Source organism: Oncorhynchus nerka, linkage group LG24 (assembly GCF_034236695.1).
Source record: "Oncorhynchus nerka isolate Pitt River linkage group LG24, Oner_Uvic_2.0, whole genome shotgun sequence".
NCBI classification, from domain to species: domain Eukaryota; kingdom Metazoa; phylum Chordata; class Actinopteri; order Salmoniformes; family Salmonidae; genus Oncorhynchus; species Oncorhynchus nerka.
Genome location: NC_088419.1, coordinates 33,104,569 through 33,125,512, shown reverse-complemented (window position 1 = coordinate 33,125,512; position 20,944 = coordinate 33,104,569). Strand labels below are relative to the sequence as shown.

At 43.3% G+C, this 20,944-nt stretch overlaps 1 protein-coding gene across 3 annotated transcripts in view; it reads right to left on the bottom strand.

Annotated features, from left to right (window-relative positions):
* Positions 1-9,340, bottom strand: part of LOC115107875 (ankyrin repeat and SOCS box protein 2-like) — a 33,515-nt gene extending 24,175 nt beyond the window's left edge. For 2 of the 3 annotated variants that reach the window (XM_029631597.2, XM_029631598.2), the window contains exons 1-2: positions 9,236-9,340; positions 4,224-4,526 (exon numbers count right to left, since the gene is read on the bottom strand). In XM_029631597.2, the coding sequence (XP_029487457.1) occupies positions 4,224-4,519 (296 nt within the window). In that variant the 5' untranslated portion in view covers positions 4,520-4,526; positions 9,236-9,340. The remainder of the gene's footprint in view (positions 1-4,223; positions 4,527-9,235) is intronic. The other variant, XM_029631600.2, reaches the window with a different exon arrangement.
* Positions 9,341-20,944: the final 11,604 nt, after the last annotated feature.

The window sequence follows — 20,944 nt, the reverse complement described above, 5'->3', positions numbered from 1 at the left end:
CCCCTGTTGCCTCCATCATTCTCCAAATCCCACCAACATCAGTCTCTTCAGAGCGCAACTGGTCCTTGTTTGGGAACACGCACGCAACAGGCTGACCAATACAATGGTTAAAAAATTGGTGGCCACCCGGGCAAATTTTAGGCTTTTTGAGCCTGATATAATATTACGTATCTTTTCTTGTTCAGTGAAATCCTCCCATGTGAAGAGTCAACTCATTAAATTAAAGTTCAATTCGTAACAAAATAGTTTTTAAAATTTCTATTGGAAGGATGTAATCATTTGCAATTATGTCTACTTATGACAAGGTAAAATGTTTATGTTTCTGTCTCCATATGATATGGTAAATATATCCAATGCAAAAAACATCTACATTTAAATGGTACTAATATTAATTCCCATATATTCCCATACATTCCCATTTTGTATCCCACCATACCTTCTCCACTATGCAATCTGGTTTCCGAGCTGGTCATGGGTGCACCTCAGCCACGCTCAAGTTCCTAAACGATATCATAACCGGCATTGATAAGAGACAGTACTGTGCAGCTGTATTCATCGACCTGGCCAAGGCTTTCGACTGTCAATTACCGCATTCTTATGACTCAATATCCTTGGCTTCTCAATTGACTGCCTCGCCTGGTTCACCAACTACTTCTCAGATAGAGTTCACTGTGTCAAATCGGAGGGCCTGTTGTCCGGACCTCTGGCAGTCTATGGGGGTGCCACAGGGTTCAATTCTCGGGCCGACTCTTTTCTCTGTATATATCGATGATGTCGCTCTTGCTGCTGGTGATTCTCTGATCCACCTCTACGCAGACGACACCATTCTGTATATATCTGGCCCTTCTTTGGACACTGTGATAACGAACCTCCAAACGAGCTTCAATGCCATACAACACTCCTTCCGTGGCCTCCAACAGCTCTTAAATGCAAGTACAACTAAGTGCATGCTCTTCAACCAATTGCTGTCTGCACCCTCCTGCCCGACTAGCATCACTACTCTCGATGGTTCTGACTTAGAATAACTACAAATACCTAGGTGTCTGGTTAGACTGCAAACTCTCTTTCCAGACTCACATTAAGCATCTCCAATCCAAAATTAAATCTAGAATCGGCTTCCTATTTCGCAACAAAGCCTCCTTCACTCATTCTGCCAAACATACACTTGTAAAACTGACTATCTTACCGATCCCTGACTTCGGCGATGTCATTTTAAATTTTTTATTTCACCTTTATTTAACCAGGTAGGCAAGTTGAGAACAAGTTCTCATTTACAATTGCGACCTGGCCAAGATAAAGCAAAGCAGTTCGACACATACAACGACACAGAGTTACACATGGAGTAAAACAAACATACAGTCAATAATACAGTAAAAAAACAAGTCTATATACAATGTGAGCAAATTAGGTGAGAAGGGAGGTAAAGGCAAAAAAGACCATGGTGGCAAAGTAAATACAATATAGCAAGTAAAACACTGGAATGGTAGTTTTGCAATGGAAGAATGTGCAAAGTAGAAATAAAAATAATGGGGTGCAAAGGAGCAAAATAAATAAATGAATTAAATACAGTTGGGAAAGAGGTAGTTGTTTGGGCTAAATTATAGGTGGGCTATGTACAGGTGCAGTAATCTGTAAGATGCTCTGACAGTTGGTGCTTAAAGCTAGTGAGGGAGATAAGTGTTTCCAATTTAAGAGATTTTTGTAGTTCGTTCCAGTCATTGGCAGCAGAGAACTGGAAGGAGAGGCGGCCAAAGAAAGAATTGGTTTTGGGGGTGACTAGAGAGATATACCTGCTGGAGCGTGTGCTACAGGTGGGAGATGCTATGGTGACCAGCGAGCTGAGATAAGGGGGACTTTACCTAGCAGGGTCTTGTAGATGACATGGAGCCAGTGGGTTTGGCGACGAGTATGAAGCGAGGGCCAGCCAACGAGAGCGTACAGGTCGCAATGGTGGGTAGTATATGGGGCTTTGGTGACAAAACGGATTGCACTGTGATAGACTGCATCCAATTTGTTGAGTAGAGTATTGGAGGCTATTTTGTAAATGACATCGCCAAAGTCGAGGATTGGTAGGATGGTCAATTTTACAAGGGTATGTTTGGCAGCATGAGTGAAGGATGCTTTGTTGCGAAATAGGAAGCCAATTCTAGATTTAACTTTGGATTGGAGATGTTTGATATGGGTCTGGAAGGAGAGTTTACAGTCTAACCAGACACCTAAGTATTTGTAGTTGTCCACGTATTCTAAGTCAGAGCCGTCCAGAGTAGTGATGTTGGACAGGCGGGTAGGTGCAGGTAGCGATCGGTTGAAGAGCATGCATTTAGTTTTACTTGTATTTAAGAGCAATTGGAGGCCACGGAAGGAGAGTTGTATGGCATTGAAGCTTGCCTGGAGGGTTGTTAACACAGTGTCCAAAGAAGGGCCGGAAGTATACAGAATGGTGTCGTCTGCGTAGAGGTGGATCAGAGACTCACCATTTACAAAATAGCCTCCAGCATCCAACACATAGCAAACTGGATGTAGTCTATCACAGCGCCATCCATTTTGTCACCAAAGTCCCATATACTACCCAACACTGCAACCTGTATGCGTTCGTTGGCTGGCCCTCACTACATATTCGTCTTCAAATCCATTGGCTCCAGGTCATCTATAAGTCTTTGCTAGGTAAAGCCCCACCTTGTCTCAGCTCAGTGGTCACCATAGCAACACCCACCCATAGCACCCGCTCCAGCAGGTATATTTCACTGGTCATACCCATCCTTCTCTGCCTTTCCTTCCAGTTCTCTTCTGCCAATGACTGGAATGAATTGCAAAAATCACTGAAGCTGGAGTCATATCTCCCTCTGTAACTTTAAGCATCAGCTGTCAGAGCAGCTTACCGATCACTGTACCTGTACACGGCCAATCTGTCACGTTCTGACCTTAGTTCTGTTGTTTTGTCTTTGTTTTAGCATGGTCAGGGCGTGAGTTGGGTGGGTTGTCTATGTTCCTTTTTCGATGTTTTGGGATTTCTATGTTTGGCCTGTTATGGTTCTCAATCAGAGGCAGCTGTCAATCGTTGTCCCTGATTGAGAACCATACTTAGGTAGCCTGGTTTCACTTTTGAGTTATAGGTGATTGTTTCCTGTTGTAATGTTTGTTTCACATTTCAGGACTGTTTCGACATGTTGTGTTCATGTTTTTGTTCAGTGTATATAAAAATGATTTGATATTAGAGTATTGGGTAGATCAATGACCCAAAAAGAAATCACAATTATATCCATTTCAACCTACTTTGTAACAAAATGTGCAAAAATGTGCAAAAATCCAAGAGGGGTGAATACTCAGTAATACAGCTGACTGCAAGAGGGGTGAATACTCAGTAATACAGCTGACTGCTGCAAATGTGTACTTTAAAATTAACTAAACTAATATGGAGGGATCGTAAACTCAATAGATAATGTATGTTTCTTGAAAAGTGAATTGTTTGATTCCTTAATCAATTCTCATTGCTCTTATTACTTCTAAAATACCTGTCCACTATCACAATTTTAGTTCATATCTCCCTTCAAGTGTTTCTCTGAATGCTTTTCTAAGGGGTAGACTTTAAACATATGCATAGTATGTTAATATCCAACATGTACAGTTGGAGGGCACAATTATTATACATTTGTTAACAATTTCCCTAGATGCTAGAATGCCAATTTACACACACCATCCAAAAATTGTCCTGCCAATACTGTAACGTGACATAACTACCTTATTAGAGCCTGCAACAGTACGTCCAACTCTACACCAAGACTTGTTTTCATTAGTTGCTATTTCCCTCCATGGTGGCATATGAACTTCAGACTGCTACTTGGATCTATTCCTAAAATGCCCGTTGAGTAAGAACACAGTGCCATGAGATATGATAGGACAGGTGTTTCGCACGTGGCCCAACGGGAAGCAATGAGGACAGCATGTTATCGAGGTGTCGTATGTCAACAACCCATACTCGGGGCCTCTTGGTTTGCCGGTTAGCAGTATTAGCAGGTAGATAGTTTAGTCACGTTAACCAAGTCATTCATTTAAGAAAACAGTCAGTCATGCATACATCTGCAAATAACATGTAATTGTGTCAAGAAATTTGTATAGCATGTAACTATCTGTGGCCTACATCTTAATGTAAAGGCTGTCCCAATGACCCAGTGGATAATGTGGTTAATGAAAAACAATGAAGGATCTTTTCAGCTGGTACATACGCGTCAGTTGGTTTGGCAGTAGGCGGCCTATGGCTTGATTCCTGCCTTGGTGGATTTAGTGGGTTCAGTCTGGTTGGGGGTGGATTTGCCCTATACTGGCCTGTTCTTCTTCCTAGAGCTGTGGTGGTGTTGCTGGCTTCACCCGGTGCAGTGGCATCGTGGGTCTCACTGAGGCTGCGTTCGATAGCCAGCTGCATCAGCTCATCATCTGACAGGTTGCTGTAGAGACTGTAGTCATCAAAACCCAGCGTGGGGCCCGCTGTGGAGCCAGGCATGGCCATGCTGGCAACTGCCATGTTGGATCTCGAGAGAAAAAGAGAGCATGCAGTTACATATTATGCATTATGTCCACCAAGTTGGATCTTGCGAGACCCATTCCTAAGCACACCAAGCAAAAATATTATTTTACCCAAATTACAAAATTATATATTGGTTTTAAGTGCGTAGTTTAATTATGTTAATTTAAGATGACTTGGACATGAAGTGTGAAAATGCTAATATCAGGGATATTGCAAAAAAACTTGGCCAGGTAAATAAAACTAAAGCATAGATTGCTGTCTAACCTGTCCATACTGCTTACAGGGTAGGGATATCAATATATCATTTTGTCCTGGGTTCAATGGCAATTTTAGCATTTAAATCTTGGTGGGGCAAACAATAAAAACACTAAACAATACATTAATTGCACTATAACGGTGACAAACTGCCCATAAACTGTTAAGGCCTCCATAAAGCAGTCCCAACACCTTACACCTGCTACACCTGGCTTCAGCGGAGTCTTGTCTGGCAACGAAACAGTTAATTCAGCCTCCTTTATTGCCTTTTAAAGAAACATAGCTGGTATGGCTGACTTGCTTGAACAAATATGGTTTCTACTGACAATTGAGATGTACAAACTATGGCATATGGGGACGACAAGCAGATAAGAGGCAACCCGTAACTTCGATTAAGACATTAATGAGCGAGCGACAAGAGACGTAGTCAATAACTATTTGTTCAGCACTTTTGAAATGTACAGCGACAGAATTCAGAACATGGACCGTTCTTACAGTGTACTACTATCACTAGCACTGTCAAAGCTATACGCAAAACGTTTGCAAACAAGCACACACCGGCCACGAACAATGTGTTTACAATACCGTGTTGGTGAAAATGGACCAATTTATTTATTAGGGTGAGGCACATGGGCTACTAACAGCTTACTACACAACATAAACTTAGTATTACTTTCTTAGCTACAGTAACATATCTCACTGGCATCCTACATAATTTATGAAGCAACATAAGACATTTTTGGACTCATGTTGTGATGTGCTTGAACAGGAAAGTGTCACGGCTGGCCTTCATGGGTAAATTTTGTCACCAAAGAGAAAGATGCCGGATTTACAATTCCGAGTTGAATGACTGTTCAAAAGGTATTATTCCTGACTTCCCAGTTGCAAAGCTTGCAGTTAGCCACTGTCACTGATTTCTTACAAACCACTCATTGTTGAATTTGAAATCTCCAAACTGTTGTGTACTGTTTATGTCCAATGGCCGATGAGCACTGATACGTTTTAACTATATTTTCTCTTCATTATTTCTCTTCATATGACAAGGATTAAAAAGGATTTGCCAGTAGACTTGATTCATGATGATGATGACTGCTAGCTAAGATTGTGAAAGTAATATGTTGACATGATCAATCAAAACTACTGTGCATATAACGTGAATTGACGTCATTTCTGTGGCCAATGACCTTGAGCCTTCTTGGAAGGGCACTACTAATGTAACTCTATGGCAGCACCCAAAGGGCTCACATTATTGATGTATACCCTTACTAAAGGCAGGTGACGGTGTCCCCATGAGTGACAGAACACTGAGCCAATCACGGTGCAATGCTGAGCCAATCACGGTGCAATGCTCCTTTTTTCTGCTGGCCTGCCCCACCACCACAGAAAGCACCTAGCTAGGCTGAAACACCTGCATTTTGGAGCTGTCTGTTTGTATGCGGCTTTATTAACTCAATTATTTATTTATTTATTTTTACATTGTTTGCAAACTGATATGTGACAAGTATTAATGCCAAAGTATTCAGACCCATTCCTCAGTACTTTGTTGAAGCACCTTTGGCAGTGATTAAAGCCTCAATTCTTTGTGGGTATGGCGCTACAAGCTTGGCACACCTGTATTTGGGGAGTTTGGTTGGGGAGTGTCGCTGCACAGCTATTTTAGGGTCTCTCCAGAGATGTTCGATCGGGTTCAAGGCTCTGGCTGGGTCACTCAAAGGCGTTCAGAGACTTTTCCCGAAGCCACTCCTGCACTGTCTTGGCATTCAGGCCAAAGAGTTCAATCTTGGTTTAGTCAGACCAGATAATCTTGTTTCTTATGGTCTGAGAGTTATTTTAGGTGCCTTTTGGAAAACTCCAAGTGGGCGGTCATGTGCCTTTTACTGAGGCGTTGCTTCCATCTGGCCACTCTACCATAAAGACCTGATTGGTGGAGTGCTACAGAGATGGTTGTCCTTCTGGAAGGTTCTCCCATCTCCACAGAGTAACTCTAGAGCTCTGCCAGAGTGACCATCGGTATCTTGGTCACCTCCCTAACCAAGGCCCTTCTCCCCCGATTGCTGAGACTGACCGGGTGGCCAGCTTTAGGAAGAGTCTTGGTAGTACCAAACTTCTCCCATTTAAGAATGATGGAGGCCACTGTGTTCTTGGGGACCTTCAATGATGCAAAACATTTTTGGTACCCTTCCCCAGATCTGTGCACGATTGTGTCTCGGAGCTCTACGGACAATTCCTTCGACCTCATGGCTTGGTTTTTGCTCTGACATGCACTGTTAACTGTGGGACTTTATAAAGAAAAGGTCTATGCCTTTCCAAATCATGTCCAATCAATTTATTTGATCACAGGTGGACTCTCAATCAAGTTGTAGAAACATCTCAAGGATGATCAATGGAAACAAGATGCACCTGGGCTCAATTTTGAGTCTCATAGCAAAGGGTCTGAATACTTTCCGAATATACTGTAGAATCATCATTTTCAAACCTTTTACAGTCCTTTGCAAATATTGTATGCTCCCCAATAAAATGGGAAGTATGTTTTTACACTTTTACTATTGCTCAGAAAAAGAGATTGATATTACTTGTTAAACATTGTTTCTCAAAATGTAGGGGTAAAAATTGACACCTCTAAAGATTCAAAAGCTTAGTATTTGGTCCCATATTCCTAGCACGCAATGACTACTGTACATTAAGCTTGTGACTCTACGAACTTGTTGGATGCATTTCCAGTTCGTTTTAGTTGTTACAGATTATTTTGTGCCCAATAGAAATGAATGATAAATAATCTATTGTATCATTCTGGAGTCACTTACATTATAAATAATATGTATATAAACACTTCTCCATTAATGTGATCCTGAATGAATCGTGATTAATAATGAGTAAGAAAGTTACAAAGGGCCAAGGACATGCTAAACTCTCATCCTTACCAATAACAGGGGAGGTTAGCATGTCTTGGGGATATGATTTTTTTTATTTGACCTTTATTTCACTAGGCAAGTTAGTTAAGAACAAATTCTTATTTTCAATGACAGCCTAAGAACAGTTGGTTAACTGCCTGTTCAGGGGCGGAACAACAGATTTGTACCTTGTCAGCTTGAACTTAAAACCTTCCGGTTACTAGTCCAACGCTCTAACGACTAGGCTACCCTGCCGCCTCTTTGACCCTCTAACTTTCTCACTCATCATTATTCACGATTCAGTTGGGATTGTCCGTAATCATGGTAGCATTCAGATGAATGTAAAAGTGTTTAGAAACATATTATATTCTTATTTATAATAAAAGTGACTCCAGACTAATATAATACAATATTTATCATTCATTTCTATTGGGCACAAAGTAATCTGAAACAAATAAAACGAACTGCAAATGCACCCAACAAGTTAGTAGAGTCAGAAGCTTGATATGGTCATTGCGTGCTAGGAATATGGGACCAGATACCAAACTTTTACTACCTTATTCACAAGACTCTTTAGGGGTGTGAATAATTTTGAACCCTACATTTTAGGGAAGAAATACGACTTGTTTAACAATCTCTTTCTCTGAGCAAGTGAATAAAATAATATAAGTTCCCCAATTTTTTTGAGCATACAATATACCGTAGCTCAGTATTTGAAGTATTTAAACAGTCATTATTGTTCATCTTTATCAAGGATGTCAGTCATTTTAGACACCACTATTTCTCAAGTAAGGAATTAGAACAAGCACACTCAGCATTTGAAGTGAAAAATACTTAGAAAAATAGAAAATAAATACTCTGTTCTATAAATTATTTTGTCACGTACTGTTCATTCATTAATTCATTCAAACAATCAGGCATAGTCTTCAACACACCTTATTGCCAAATAAGTTGCCCTACATACTTACAAGAGCCCAGTTGAAGGGCGGTGTATCATTTGCTCCATATAAGATGTGTTTTGCAAGTCATAAGACAGCTACAGTATCCCATTAGCCCATTCGCAAATATCGCCCTGCATGCAATGTAGATACAGTTTATAAATAGACCTGCAAACCAAAATCCCATGGGTCCATTGCACAGGACTGTTTTAGGCTCTCAAGTACATATGTATTAATGTACTCACTGCTGAACATTGGCTGGCAGGCAGAAACTGCAAGAGCAAAGTAAAGGAACATATGTACAGGTGGGCTTGTCAATTAAGGCGAACTCCCTTTGAACACAAGCATGTCATTCAAATCGATAGATTTGAAGAAGAACAAAATTGAAGGTTGTATTTAGGTTGGCTAATGCTGGAATTATGTTAGGATTGGACAATGAAATGAGGATATGCTCCCCTTCTAATAATTAAAGGATTTCTGAAATAACTAATGGAGTGTACTACTTCTAATAATATTTCTAAAATGCTCATTACCATTGGGTCCATGTAGAAAAAATGTCAATAGCTAACAAAAAAATAAGAGTGCACCAACGTTGTCAAATAACAATTTTATATAAAACTATGTCTTACCTTTCTCCCAAACTTGTCCAAGTTTTCCTCTTTGGTTAGTCTCCCTATGAAGACTTCTCCACTTCTCTGTCAGTGGAGGTTTCTGAAACTGGGATTCTGATCGAGCAGTCTGGGATATTTCTTGAGGCATCTGATAGGGTGGGGGGGAGGGTCAAATTTTCATCCACCTCCTTCATAGCTCAGAATGCTCCTGGGGGGGAGCTGGCCCAGTTTTTTTGAAGAGGGGCGGATAGTACTGAACAACAAAACAAATAGCTGGAAGTCTTGGCGTAATAAATTAAACACGTTTATTTGTCACGTGCACAGGACACAGTGAGTGTAAATGGTACAGTGAAATCCTTACACACAAAAAATAGCAAGGTTGAGGAGGAGCTAGCAAAACGGCCAGCATCCCATCTTGTCTAATAATAATGTGGTGAGTATCTTCATCAGGTAATGTGACTCATCCAAATTCGTACATATTACAATTGAGTGATATTGTCTGTGTTCAATGTAAACCAACTGGTGTGAGTAGTCCCAAGTACAGTGTTTTGGATTGTAGGCCTCCTGTGCTAGGTCAATCATCTGCTGAATCTGGGTCCCGTTTTGTTGTTGCGACTTGTTCCTTATGTTGAGTAGTCTGGTATTGTCGTGTTACAATCACTGCAAAGAGGTGTTAAAATTCATTGCGGATGCCTGTTCCTTATTTTTAGACGACAACAAAAAAGGGTCACGTTTATTGACAAGGTAACCTTCCCATTGTGTTGGCAGGCCAATCTGCATCATGTGTTAGTTTAATTCTGAACCTTGTACACTTTACATGTATTCTCGTATGAGGGAAAGGTCACAGATACCCCACAGGCTGGATTCCAGAATACCAGCCACTAGAGTTACAGTTGTATCATCAGTAAGTCTTTTAATACCCTGTTGAGTGTAGAGCTTGGGGGTTAGTTTAGCACTAACCTCAGTACTATGGTTATGGGTTAGTAAAGTACTTGCTTAATTGTTTTTTGTGGTGCAGAACAAGAAGTTAAATACTGTTGCAGAAAGCCTGGCGTTGACAGAAAACACAAATGATATATATTTTTTATTTTAGCAGCCACTAAATCCAGGCTAATCCAGAGCGATTTACAGGAGCAATTAGAGTTAAGTGCCCTTCTCAAGGGCATATTGACAGATCTAGTCAACTCTGGGATTTGAACCAGTGTCCTTTCAGTTACTAGCCCAACACCCTTAGCCAGTAGGCTACCTGTTGCCCGGTTTTGCCTACAGTATCAAAGTGGAAATATAAGTGTGAAAATTACATTGGTTTCCTTACCCTGTAAGGAGTCTATGGGACAAGGTATGACAGAAATCCACGTGAAACGCTAGCTGAGCACGATTTTTATTGATTTTTAAAAAAATTATTTCACCTTTATTTAACCAGGTAGGCAAGTTGAGAACAAGTTCTCATTTACAACTGCGACCTGGCCAAGATAAAGCAAAGCAGTTCGACACATACAACAATACAGAGTTACACATGGAGTAAAACGAACACACAGTCAATAATACAGTAGAAAAATAAGTCTATATACAATGTGAGCAAGTGAGATGAGATAACGCTGGTCAGACCAAGCTGACTCCACACTCCAAGACTGCTTCCATCACGTGGACTGGGACATGTTTCGTATTGCGTCAGATAAAAATATTGACGAATACGTTGATTCGGTGTGCGAGTTCATTAGAACGTGCGTCGAAGATGTCGTTCCCATAGCAACGATAAAAACATTCCCTAACCAGAAACCGTGGATTGATGGCAGCATTCGTGTGAAACTGAAAGCGCGAACCACTGCTTTTAATCAGGGCAAGGTGACCGGAAACATGACAGAATATAAACAATGCAGCTATTCCCTCCGCAAGGCTATTAAACAAGCTAAGCGTCAGTACAGAGACAAAGTGGAATCTCAATTCAATGGCTCAGACACAAGAGGCATGTGGCAGGGTCTACAGTCAATCACGGACTACAAGAAGAAACCCTGCCCAGTCACGGACCAGGATGTCTTGCTCCCAGGCAGACTAAATAACTTTTTTGCCCGCTTTGAGGACAATACAGTGCCACTGACACGGCCTGCAACGAAAACATGCGGTCTCTCCTTCACTGCAGCCGAGGTGAGGTAACCCTCGCAAGGCTGCAGGCCCAGACGGCATCCCCAGCCGCGCCCTCAGAGCATGCGCAGACCAGCTGGCCGGTGTGTTTACGGACATATTCAATCAATCCCTATACCAGTCTGCTGTTCCCACATGCTTCAAGAGGGCCACCATTGTTCCTGTTCCCAAGAAAGCTAAGGTAACTGAGCTAAACGACTACCGCCCCGTAGCACTCACTTCCGTCATCATGAAGTGCTTTGAGAGACTAGTCAAGGACCATATCACCTCCACCCTACCTGACACCCTAGACCCACTCCAATTTGCTTACCGCCCAAATAGGTCCACAGACGATGCAATCTCAACCACACTGCACACTGCCCTAACCCACCTGGACAAGAGGAATACCTATGTGAGAATGCTGTTCATCGACTACAGCTCGGCATTCAACACCATAGTACCCTCCAAGCTCGTCATCAAGCTCGAGACCCTGGGTCTCGACCCCGCCCTGTGCAACTGGGTACTGGACTTCCTGACGGGCCGCCCCAGGTGGTGAGGGTAGGCAACAACATCTCCTCCCCGCTGATCCTCAACACGGGGCCCCACAAGGGTGCGTTCTGAGCCCTCTCCTGTACTCCCTGTTCACCCACGACTGCGTGGCCACGCACGCCTCCAACTCAATCATCAAGTTTGCGGACGACACAACAGTGGTAGGCTTGATTACCAACAACGACGAGACGGCCTACAGGGAGGAGGTGAGGGCCCTCGGAGTGTGGTGTCAGGAAAATAACCTCACACTCAACGCCAACAAAACTAAGGAGATGATTGTGGACTTCAGGAAACAGCAGAGGGAACACCCCCCTATCCACATCGATGGAACAGTAGTGGAGAGGGTAGCAAGTTTTAAGTTCCTCGGCATACACATCACAGACAAACTGAATTGGTCCACTCACACTGACAGCGTCGTGAAGAAGGCGCAGCAGCGCCTCTTCAACCTCAGGAGGCTGAAGAAATTCGGCTTGTCACCAAAAGCACTCACAAACTTCTACAGATGCACAATCGAGAGCATCCTGGCGGGCTGTATCACCGCCTGGTACGGCAACTGCTCCGCCCTCAACCGTAAGGCTCTCCAGAGGGTAGTGAGGTCTGCACAATGCATCACCGGGGCAAACTACCTGCCCTCCAGGACACCTACACCACCCGATGTTACAGGAAGGCCATAAAGATCATCAAGGACATCAACCACCCGAACCACTGCCTGTTCACCCCGCTATCATCCAGAAGGCGAGGTCAGTACAGGTGCATCAAAGCTGGGACCGAGAGACTGAAAAACAGCTTCTATCTCAAGGCCATCAGACTGTTAAACAGCCACCACTAACATTGAGTGGCTGCTGCCAACACACTGTCATTGACACTGACCCAACTCCAGCCACTTAATAATGGGAATTGATGGGAAATGATGTAAATATATCACTAGCCACTTTAAACAATGCTACCTTATATAATGTTACTTACCCTACATTATTCACCTCATATGCATACGTATATACTGTACTCTACATCATCGACTGCATCCTTATGTAATACATGTATCACTAGCCACTTTAACTATGCCACTTTGTTTACTTTGTCTACATACTCATCTCATATGTATATACTGTACTCGATACCATCTACTGTATGCTGCTCTGTACCATCACTCATTCATATATCCTTATGTACATATTCTTTATCCCCTTACACTGTGTATAAGACAGTAGTTTTGGAATTGTTAGTTAGATTACTTGTTGGTTATCACTGCATTGTCGGAACTAGAAGCACAAGCATTTCGCTACACTCGCATTAACATCTGCTAACCATGTGTATGTGACAAATAAAATTGGATTTGATTTGATTTGGGAGGTAAAGGCAAAAAAAGGCCATGGTGGCGAAGTAAATACAACATAGCACACTGGAATGGTTGATTTGCAGTGGAAGAATGTGCAAAGTAGAGATAGAAATAATGGGATGCAAAGGAGCAAAATAAATAAATACAGTAGGTAAAGAGGTAGTTGTTTGGGCTAAATTATAGATGGGCTATGTACAGGTGCAGTAATCTGTGAGCTGCTCTGACAGCTGGTGCTTAAAGCTAGTGAGGGAGATAAGTGTTTCCAGTTTCAGAGTTTTTTGTAGTTCGTTCCAGTCATTGGCAGCAGAGAACTGGAAGGAGAGGCGGCCAAAGGAAGAATTGGTTTTGGGGGTGACCAGAGACATATACCTGCTGGAGCGCGTGCTACAGGTGGGGGCTGCTATGGTGACCAGCGAACTGAGATAAGGGGGGACTTTACCTAGCAGGGTCTTGTAGATGACCTGGAGCCAGTGGGTTTGGCGACAAATATTAAGCGAGGGCCATCCAACGAGAGCGTACAGGTTGCAGTGGTGGGTAGTATATGGGGTTTTGACAAAACGGATGGCACTGTGATAGACTGCATCCAATTGATTGAGTAGGGTATTGGAAGCTATTTTGTAAATTACATTGAGGATGGGTAGGATGGTCAGTTTTACAAGGGTATGTTTGGCAGCATGAGTGAAGGATGCTTTGTTCCGAAATAGGAAGCCAATTCTAGATTTAACTTTGGATTGGAGATGTTTGAGACTGGAAGGAGAGTCTAACCAGACACCTAGGTATTTGTAGTTGTCCACATATTCTAAGTCAGAACCGTCCAGAGTAGTGATGTTGGACAGGCGGGCAGGTGCAGGCAGCGATCGGTTGAAGAGCATGCATTTAGTTTTACTTGTATTTAAGAGCAATTGGAGGCCATGGAAGGAGAGTTGTATGGCATTGAAGCTCGCCAGGAGGGTTGTTAACACAGTGTCCAAAGAAGGTCCAGAAGTATACAGAATGGTGTCATCTGCGTAGAGGTGGATCAGAGACTCACCAGCAGCAAGAGCGACATCATTGATGTATACAGAGAAGAGAGTCGGTCCAAGAATTGAACCCTGTGGCACCCCCATAGAGACTGCCAGAGCTGAACTCTATCAGAGAAGTAGTTGGTGAACCAGGCGAGGCAATCATTTGAGAAACCTTTTTTGAGTTTGTGTTGCAGGAAGCAAATTTTTGCTTGAAAAAGCTAGCCTTTTCTATATGCTTGTGTATATTGGTTTCTAGCTTCCCTGAAAAGTTGCATATCACGGGGGCTGTTCGATGCTAATGCAGAACTCCTTTGGATGTTTTTGTGTTGGTTAAGGGCAGTCAGGTCTGGAGAGAACCAAGGGCTATATCTGTTCTTGGTTCTACATTTCTTGAATGGGGCATGCTTATTTAAGATGGTGAGGAAGGCATTTAAAAAAAATAACCAGGCAACCTCTACTGACGGGATGAGATCAATATCCTTCCAGGATACCCCGGCCAGGTCGATTAGAAAAGCCTGCTCGCTGAAGTGTTTCAGGGAGCGTTTGACAGTGATGAGTGGAGGTCGTTTGACCGCTGACCCAATACGGATGCAGGCAATGAGGCAGTGATCGTTGAGATCTTGGTTGTAAACAGCATTGTAAACAGTGTATTTAGAGGGCAAGTTGGTTAGGATGATATCTATGAGGGTGCCCGTGTTTGGTTTTGGGGTGGTACCTGGTAGGTTCATTGATAATTTGTGTGAGATTGAGGGCATCAAGCTTAGATTGTAGGATGGCTGGGGTGTTAATCATGTTCCAGTTTAGGTCGCCTAGCAGCACGAGCTCTGAAGATAGATGGGGGGCAATCAGTTCACATATGGTGTTGAGAGCACAGCTGGGGGCAGAGGGTGGTCTATAGCAGGCGGCAACGGTGAGAGACTTGTATTTAGAGAGGTGGATTTTTAAAAGTAGAAGTTCAAATTGTTTGGGTACAGACCTGGATAGTAGGACAGAACTCTGCAGGCTACCTTTGCAGTAGATTGCAACATCGCCCCCTTTGGCCGTTCTATCTTGTCTGAAAATGTTGTAGTTAGGGATGAAGATTTCAGAATTTTGGGTGGTTTTCCTAAGCCAGGATTCAGACACGGCTAGAACATCTGGGTTGGCAGAGTGTGCTAAAGCAGTAAATAAAACAAACTTAGGGAGGAGGCTTCTAATGTTAATATGCATGAAACCAAGGCTATTACGGTTACAGAAGTCTTCAAAAGAGAGCTCCTGGGGAAAAGGAGTGGAGCTAGGCACTGCAGGGCCTGGATTCACCTCTACATCACCAGAGGAACAGAGGATGAGTAGGATAAGGGTACGACTAAAAGCTATGAGAATTGGTCGTCTAGACCGTCTGGAACAGAGAGTAAAAGGAGGTTTCTATGGGTGATAAAATAGCTTCAAGGTATAATGTACAGACAAAGGTATGATAGGATGTGAATACAGTGGAGGTAAACCTAGGTATTGAGTGATGATGAGAGAGATATTGTCTCTAGAAACATCATTGAAACCAGGTGATGTCATCGCATGTGTGGGTGATGGAACTGAAAGGTTGTGAGCAGGGATAGAGGCTCTACAGTGTAATAAGCCAATAAACACTAACCAGAACAGCAATGGACAAGGCATATTGACATTAAGGAAAGGCATGTTTAGTCGAGTGGTCATAAGGGTCCTGTGAGTAGTGAGGTTGGTTGGGGTCACGGCGATTCAGACAGCTAGCCGGGCCATCGGTAGCAAGCTAGCATAGGATGGAGGTCTGTTTTTAGCCACCTCGTGCGTTTCTGTCGGTAGATTAGTGGGGTTCCATGTGGTAGAGGGGATCAATCCAATTGGCAATATAGATATAGTTATAGTGACCCAAGAAAAATTGTCCGATAGACCTATTCAGATAGCAGCCAATAAGACAGCTAACGATTAGCGGGCAGCAGATGGGCGTTCAGGTAACGTCGTGACGGAGGGGCCAGTTGGATAACTCCCTCGGGCAGATAACGTCGGTAGTCCAGTCGTGAAGGCCCGGTGGGGCTCCGCGTCGGAGGTATAACGGGTCCAGATAGGTGATTATAATCCAGGAGTGGCTGATGGAACTCTTCATGTCCAGAGCTTGTGGTTGAAATCTGGGGATATGGAGAGAAAAATAGATCTGGTATGTTCTGGTCTAAGTCGCGTTGTACAAAACTGCCAATAGCTTTTCGAGCTAAAGGATAGCTGATGACCACAAACCGTGGTTTGTGCTTCTGGCTAGCTTCTGGCTAGCTTCTGACGAGGACAAAGGACGTCTGACTGCTATGCCATCTTGGGTAAGATACTGACTGTTAGAACTGTTAAAGCTCCATGGATTGATGAGGAATTGAAAAACTGTTTGGTTGAAAGAGATGGGGCAAAAGGAGTGGCTAATAAGTCTGGCTGCAAATCTGACTGGCTGACTTACTGCAAATTGAGAAATGATGTGACTAAACTCAACAAAAATAAGAAACTGTATTATGACAACACAACAGTGGTAGGCCTGATCACCGACAACGATGAGTCAGCCTATAGCCAGGAGGTCATAGACCTGGCAGTGTGGTGCCAGGACAACAAACTCTCCCTCATTGTGAGCAAGACAAAGGAGCTGATCGTGGACTACAGGAAAAGGTGGGCAGAACAAGCCCCCATTAACATTGACAGGGCTGTGAGTTTCAAGCTCCTTGGTGTCCACATCACCAACAAACTATCATGGTCCAAACACACCAAGACAGTCGTGAAGATGGCACAACAACACCTTTTCCCCCTCGGGAGACTGAAAAGATTTGGCATGCCAGGATCCTCAAAAAGTTCTATAGCTACACCTTTGAGAGCATCCTGGCCGGTTGCGTCACCGCCTGGTATGGCAACTGCTTGGCATCTGACCGTAAGGCACAACGATGAGACAGCCTATAGCCAGGAGGTCATAGACCTGGCAGTGTGGTGCCAGGACAACAAACTCTCCCTCATTGTGAGCAAGACAAAGGAGCTGATCGTGGACTACAGGAAAAGGTGGGCAGAACAGGCCCCCATTAACATTGACAGGGCTGTGAGTTTCAAGCTCCTTGGTGTCCACATCACCAACAAACTATCATGGTCCAAACACACCAAGACAGTCGTGAAGATGGCACAACAACACCTTTTCCCCCTCGGGAGACTGAAAAGATTTGGCATGCCAGGATCCTCAAAAAGTTCTATAGCTACACCTTTGAGAGCATCCTGACCGGTTGCGTCACCGCCTGTTATGGCAACTGCTTGGCATCTGACCGTAAAGGCACTACAGAGGATAGTGCGTTTGGCCCAGTACATCACTGGGGCCAAGCTTCCGATCATCCAGGACCTATATACTAGGCGGTGTCAGAGGAAGGCACAAAAAAATTGTCAAAGACTCCAGTCACCCAAGTAATAGACTGTTCTCTCTGCTACCACATGGCAAGTGGCACTGGAGCGCCAAGTCTAGGACCAAAAGGCTCCTTAACAGATTCTACCCCCAAGTCATAAGGCTGCTAAACAGTTAATCAAATGGCCACCCGGACTATGTTTTTACACTGCTGCTACTCGCTGTTTATTATCAATGCATAGTCACTTTACCCCTACCTACACATTGACTTGGTACCGACCGTTACCCCCTGTGTGTAGTCTCATTATTTTTATTGAGTTGGACCATGTGACAAATAAAATGTTATTTGATTTGAAGATCAACAATATAAAGAATGATGGAAAAAAACTTTGGATCAGCCCCTTTAAAAAAAAGCAAGGAAACACTTTTGTGGAAATGTGAAAGGAATGTAGGAGAATATAACACATTAGATCTGGCAAAATATAATACAAAGAAAAAAACAACCATTTCAAAAAAAATGTTGTACCATCTTTGAAATGCAAGAGAAAGGCCATAATGTATTATTCCAGCCAAGGTGCAATTTAGATTTTGGCCACTAAGATGGCAGCAGTGAATGTGCAAAGTGTTGGACTGATCCAATGAAACATTTGCATTTCTGTTCCAAATTTTGTATCAATACTGCCCAAATGTGCCTAATTTGTTTATAAATAACTTTTCATGTTCAAAACTGTGCACTCTCCTCAAACAATAGCATGGTATTCTTTCACTGTAATAGCTACTGTAAATTGGACAGTGCAGTTAGATTAACAAGAATTTAAGCTTTCTGCCAATATTAGATATGTCTATGTCCTGGGAAATGTTCTTGTAACTTTCAACCTCATGCTAATCGCATTAGCCAAGATTAGCTCAACCGTCCCGCCGAGGACGCACCAATTCTGAAGAAGTTAAATTAAATTATGGTCAGAAAGACATTGAATCAGATGGCTTATTCATCACAAAACCATTTGATGTTGCCAGTTATTTTAATGATTACTTCATTAGCAAAGTGGGAAAACTTAGGCAGGAAATGCCAACAACGAATAGTAAGCCATTGTATTTAAGCATAAAAAACTAATAATGAAAGAAAAACATTGCGAGTTTAGATTTTGTAAAGTTAGTGTGGGAGAGGTGGATAAATTATTGTTATCAATCAATAATGACAAACCTCCTGCCATTGACAACTTAGATGGAAAGCTATGGGTCGATGGCACAGTCCCAGCGGCGACAAAGAGGAAGACCGGTGGCGGTGGTCTTGGAGAATAACTCCCGCAGGTCCTGGTGGTATACCTCCGGGATGTTGGGCTGAAGGGCAACCACAGGACTCTCAACCGACATGGAACCAGATGGGATGGGGATGCAGCTCCTCCGGCATTCGGGTGACCAGTCTGATTTTCATCCACGACCATGAGATGGTGGGGTTATGGCGTTAAGGCCAAGGATCTTGTGAACGGGTGCACTAGTGATGAAGAAAGGGATGTTCTCCTGATGACTCCACGGTGAGGGTGAGTGGTTGGGTAATGTGTATGATGGTTCTGGATCTTAGTGGCCGATTATTGAGGGCTTGAACCAGGAAAGGAGAGGAGAGCGGGTATGAGATGATGTTAAGAGAGGAGGCAAGGGTCTGGTCAATGGCACCGGAATCCACTAATGCTGTAGACACTGTACATGAGGGACAGTCAACTAGTGTGATGGACACCAAAAAGAGTTTAGCAGAAAGTGATGAAGATGGAATACTCACTCCTGCCCCAAGAGGTGGAAGATCATGTGACCGTCCCTCTGCTCTTGTGGATCCCAGATCAGGAAGTGCCGGACACCACTGGAACTGGTGCCCTCCTTGACCACAATACAGACAGAGCCCCAGCTGTCTCTGTCTGCGTTGCTCCACCGCGGGGATGCGTGTGACCCCTACCTACATGGGTTTAGGCTCTGATCCAGAGTGTTCATTGAAGGAAGGAAGGAAGGAAGGAAGGAAGGAAGGAAGGAAGGAAGGAAGGAAGGAAGGAAGGAAGGAAGGAAGGAAGGAAGGAAGGAAGGAAGGAAGGAGAGAAGCAATGAGAGTACAGACGGATGGCCATCGCAATGAGTGAGTCCAAGGAGAGATTGTCGTCTCAACAAGGCCAGTTCCGTCTGGACCTCCTCGCACAGACCTCTTCTGAATAGTGTACGAAGTGCCAGCTCGTTCCATCCTCTGGATGCTGCCACTGTCTGGAAGGTGAGCGCATACTCGGCAGCCGTCTGGTCCCCCTGCCTTAATTGGAGTAGGCGCTCACCCCCCTCTCTGCCCTCCGGTTTATGATCAAAGTTGCATTTGAACAGAGCCATGAACTCCTCATATGCATCTATCGCCTCCTCTCCTCTCTCCCAGTAGTAGTACCAAAAGATTCAAAGGCCATTTTCTCAGAAGTGAGTTTACAAGTTTATCAACTTTCAAAGCAAAAGTACTTTCCCATTGTTCCTTAACTGTTGTGTATGATATGGCATGGTGTATCTCTGTATCTCTGAATACCATTTTAAATGTTTCTACGTATGACCAATTTGAGCCAGTCGGTCACAATTGTTTGCATAGTTAACTTACACACAGCTCTGACACACATGCTTACCCCACCAGACATGCCACCGGGGGTCTTTTCACAGTCCCCAATTCCAGAACAAATTCAAGAAAGTGTACAGTATTATATAGTCATTATTTCCATCTCATATTGCTCAAATAAACAGCAAACCTGATTTTAAAAAAAATAGATGAAACAACACCTCACGGCACAATGCCTCACCCCTATTTGCCTCACCCCTATTTGACCTAGATAGTTTTTGTGTATTTATTGATATGTAATCTAAGTGTGCCTTTAAAATAATTATGTCGTTGAGCTGTTCATGTCTATTAAAGTTCTGTATTATGTCATGTTTTGTGTGGACCCCCAGGAAGAGTAGCTGCTGCTTTTGCAACAGCTAATGGGGATCCTAATGAAATACCAAAACCAAATAGTGCATGCCGAAATGCGGGAAGATATGGGCACCTGATAAAAGTCCCGGCCCAATGCTGATATGCTGAGTGCCTCACATTGTTACAATATGAGAAGGTGTGTTGATGAATGACCGCCACTTCTATAAGCATGAGTGTAATTTGATAATGTGACATTCCTCAATCAAGCATGGTGCGCTGAGTGCCAGATACAAACATTTGCTGATGTGTTTAGATGAAATAATATCTATGCTTGTACGTAGAACTCAAGCACGTGTAACGGATGTGAAACGGCTAGCTTAGTTAGCGGTGTGCGCTAAATAGCGTTTCAATCGGTGACGTCACTTGCTCT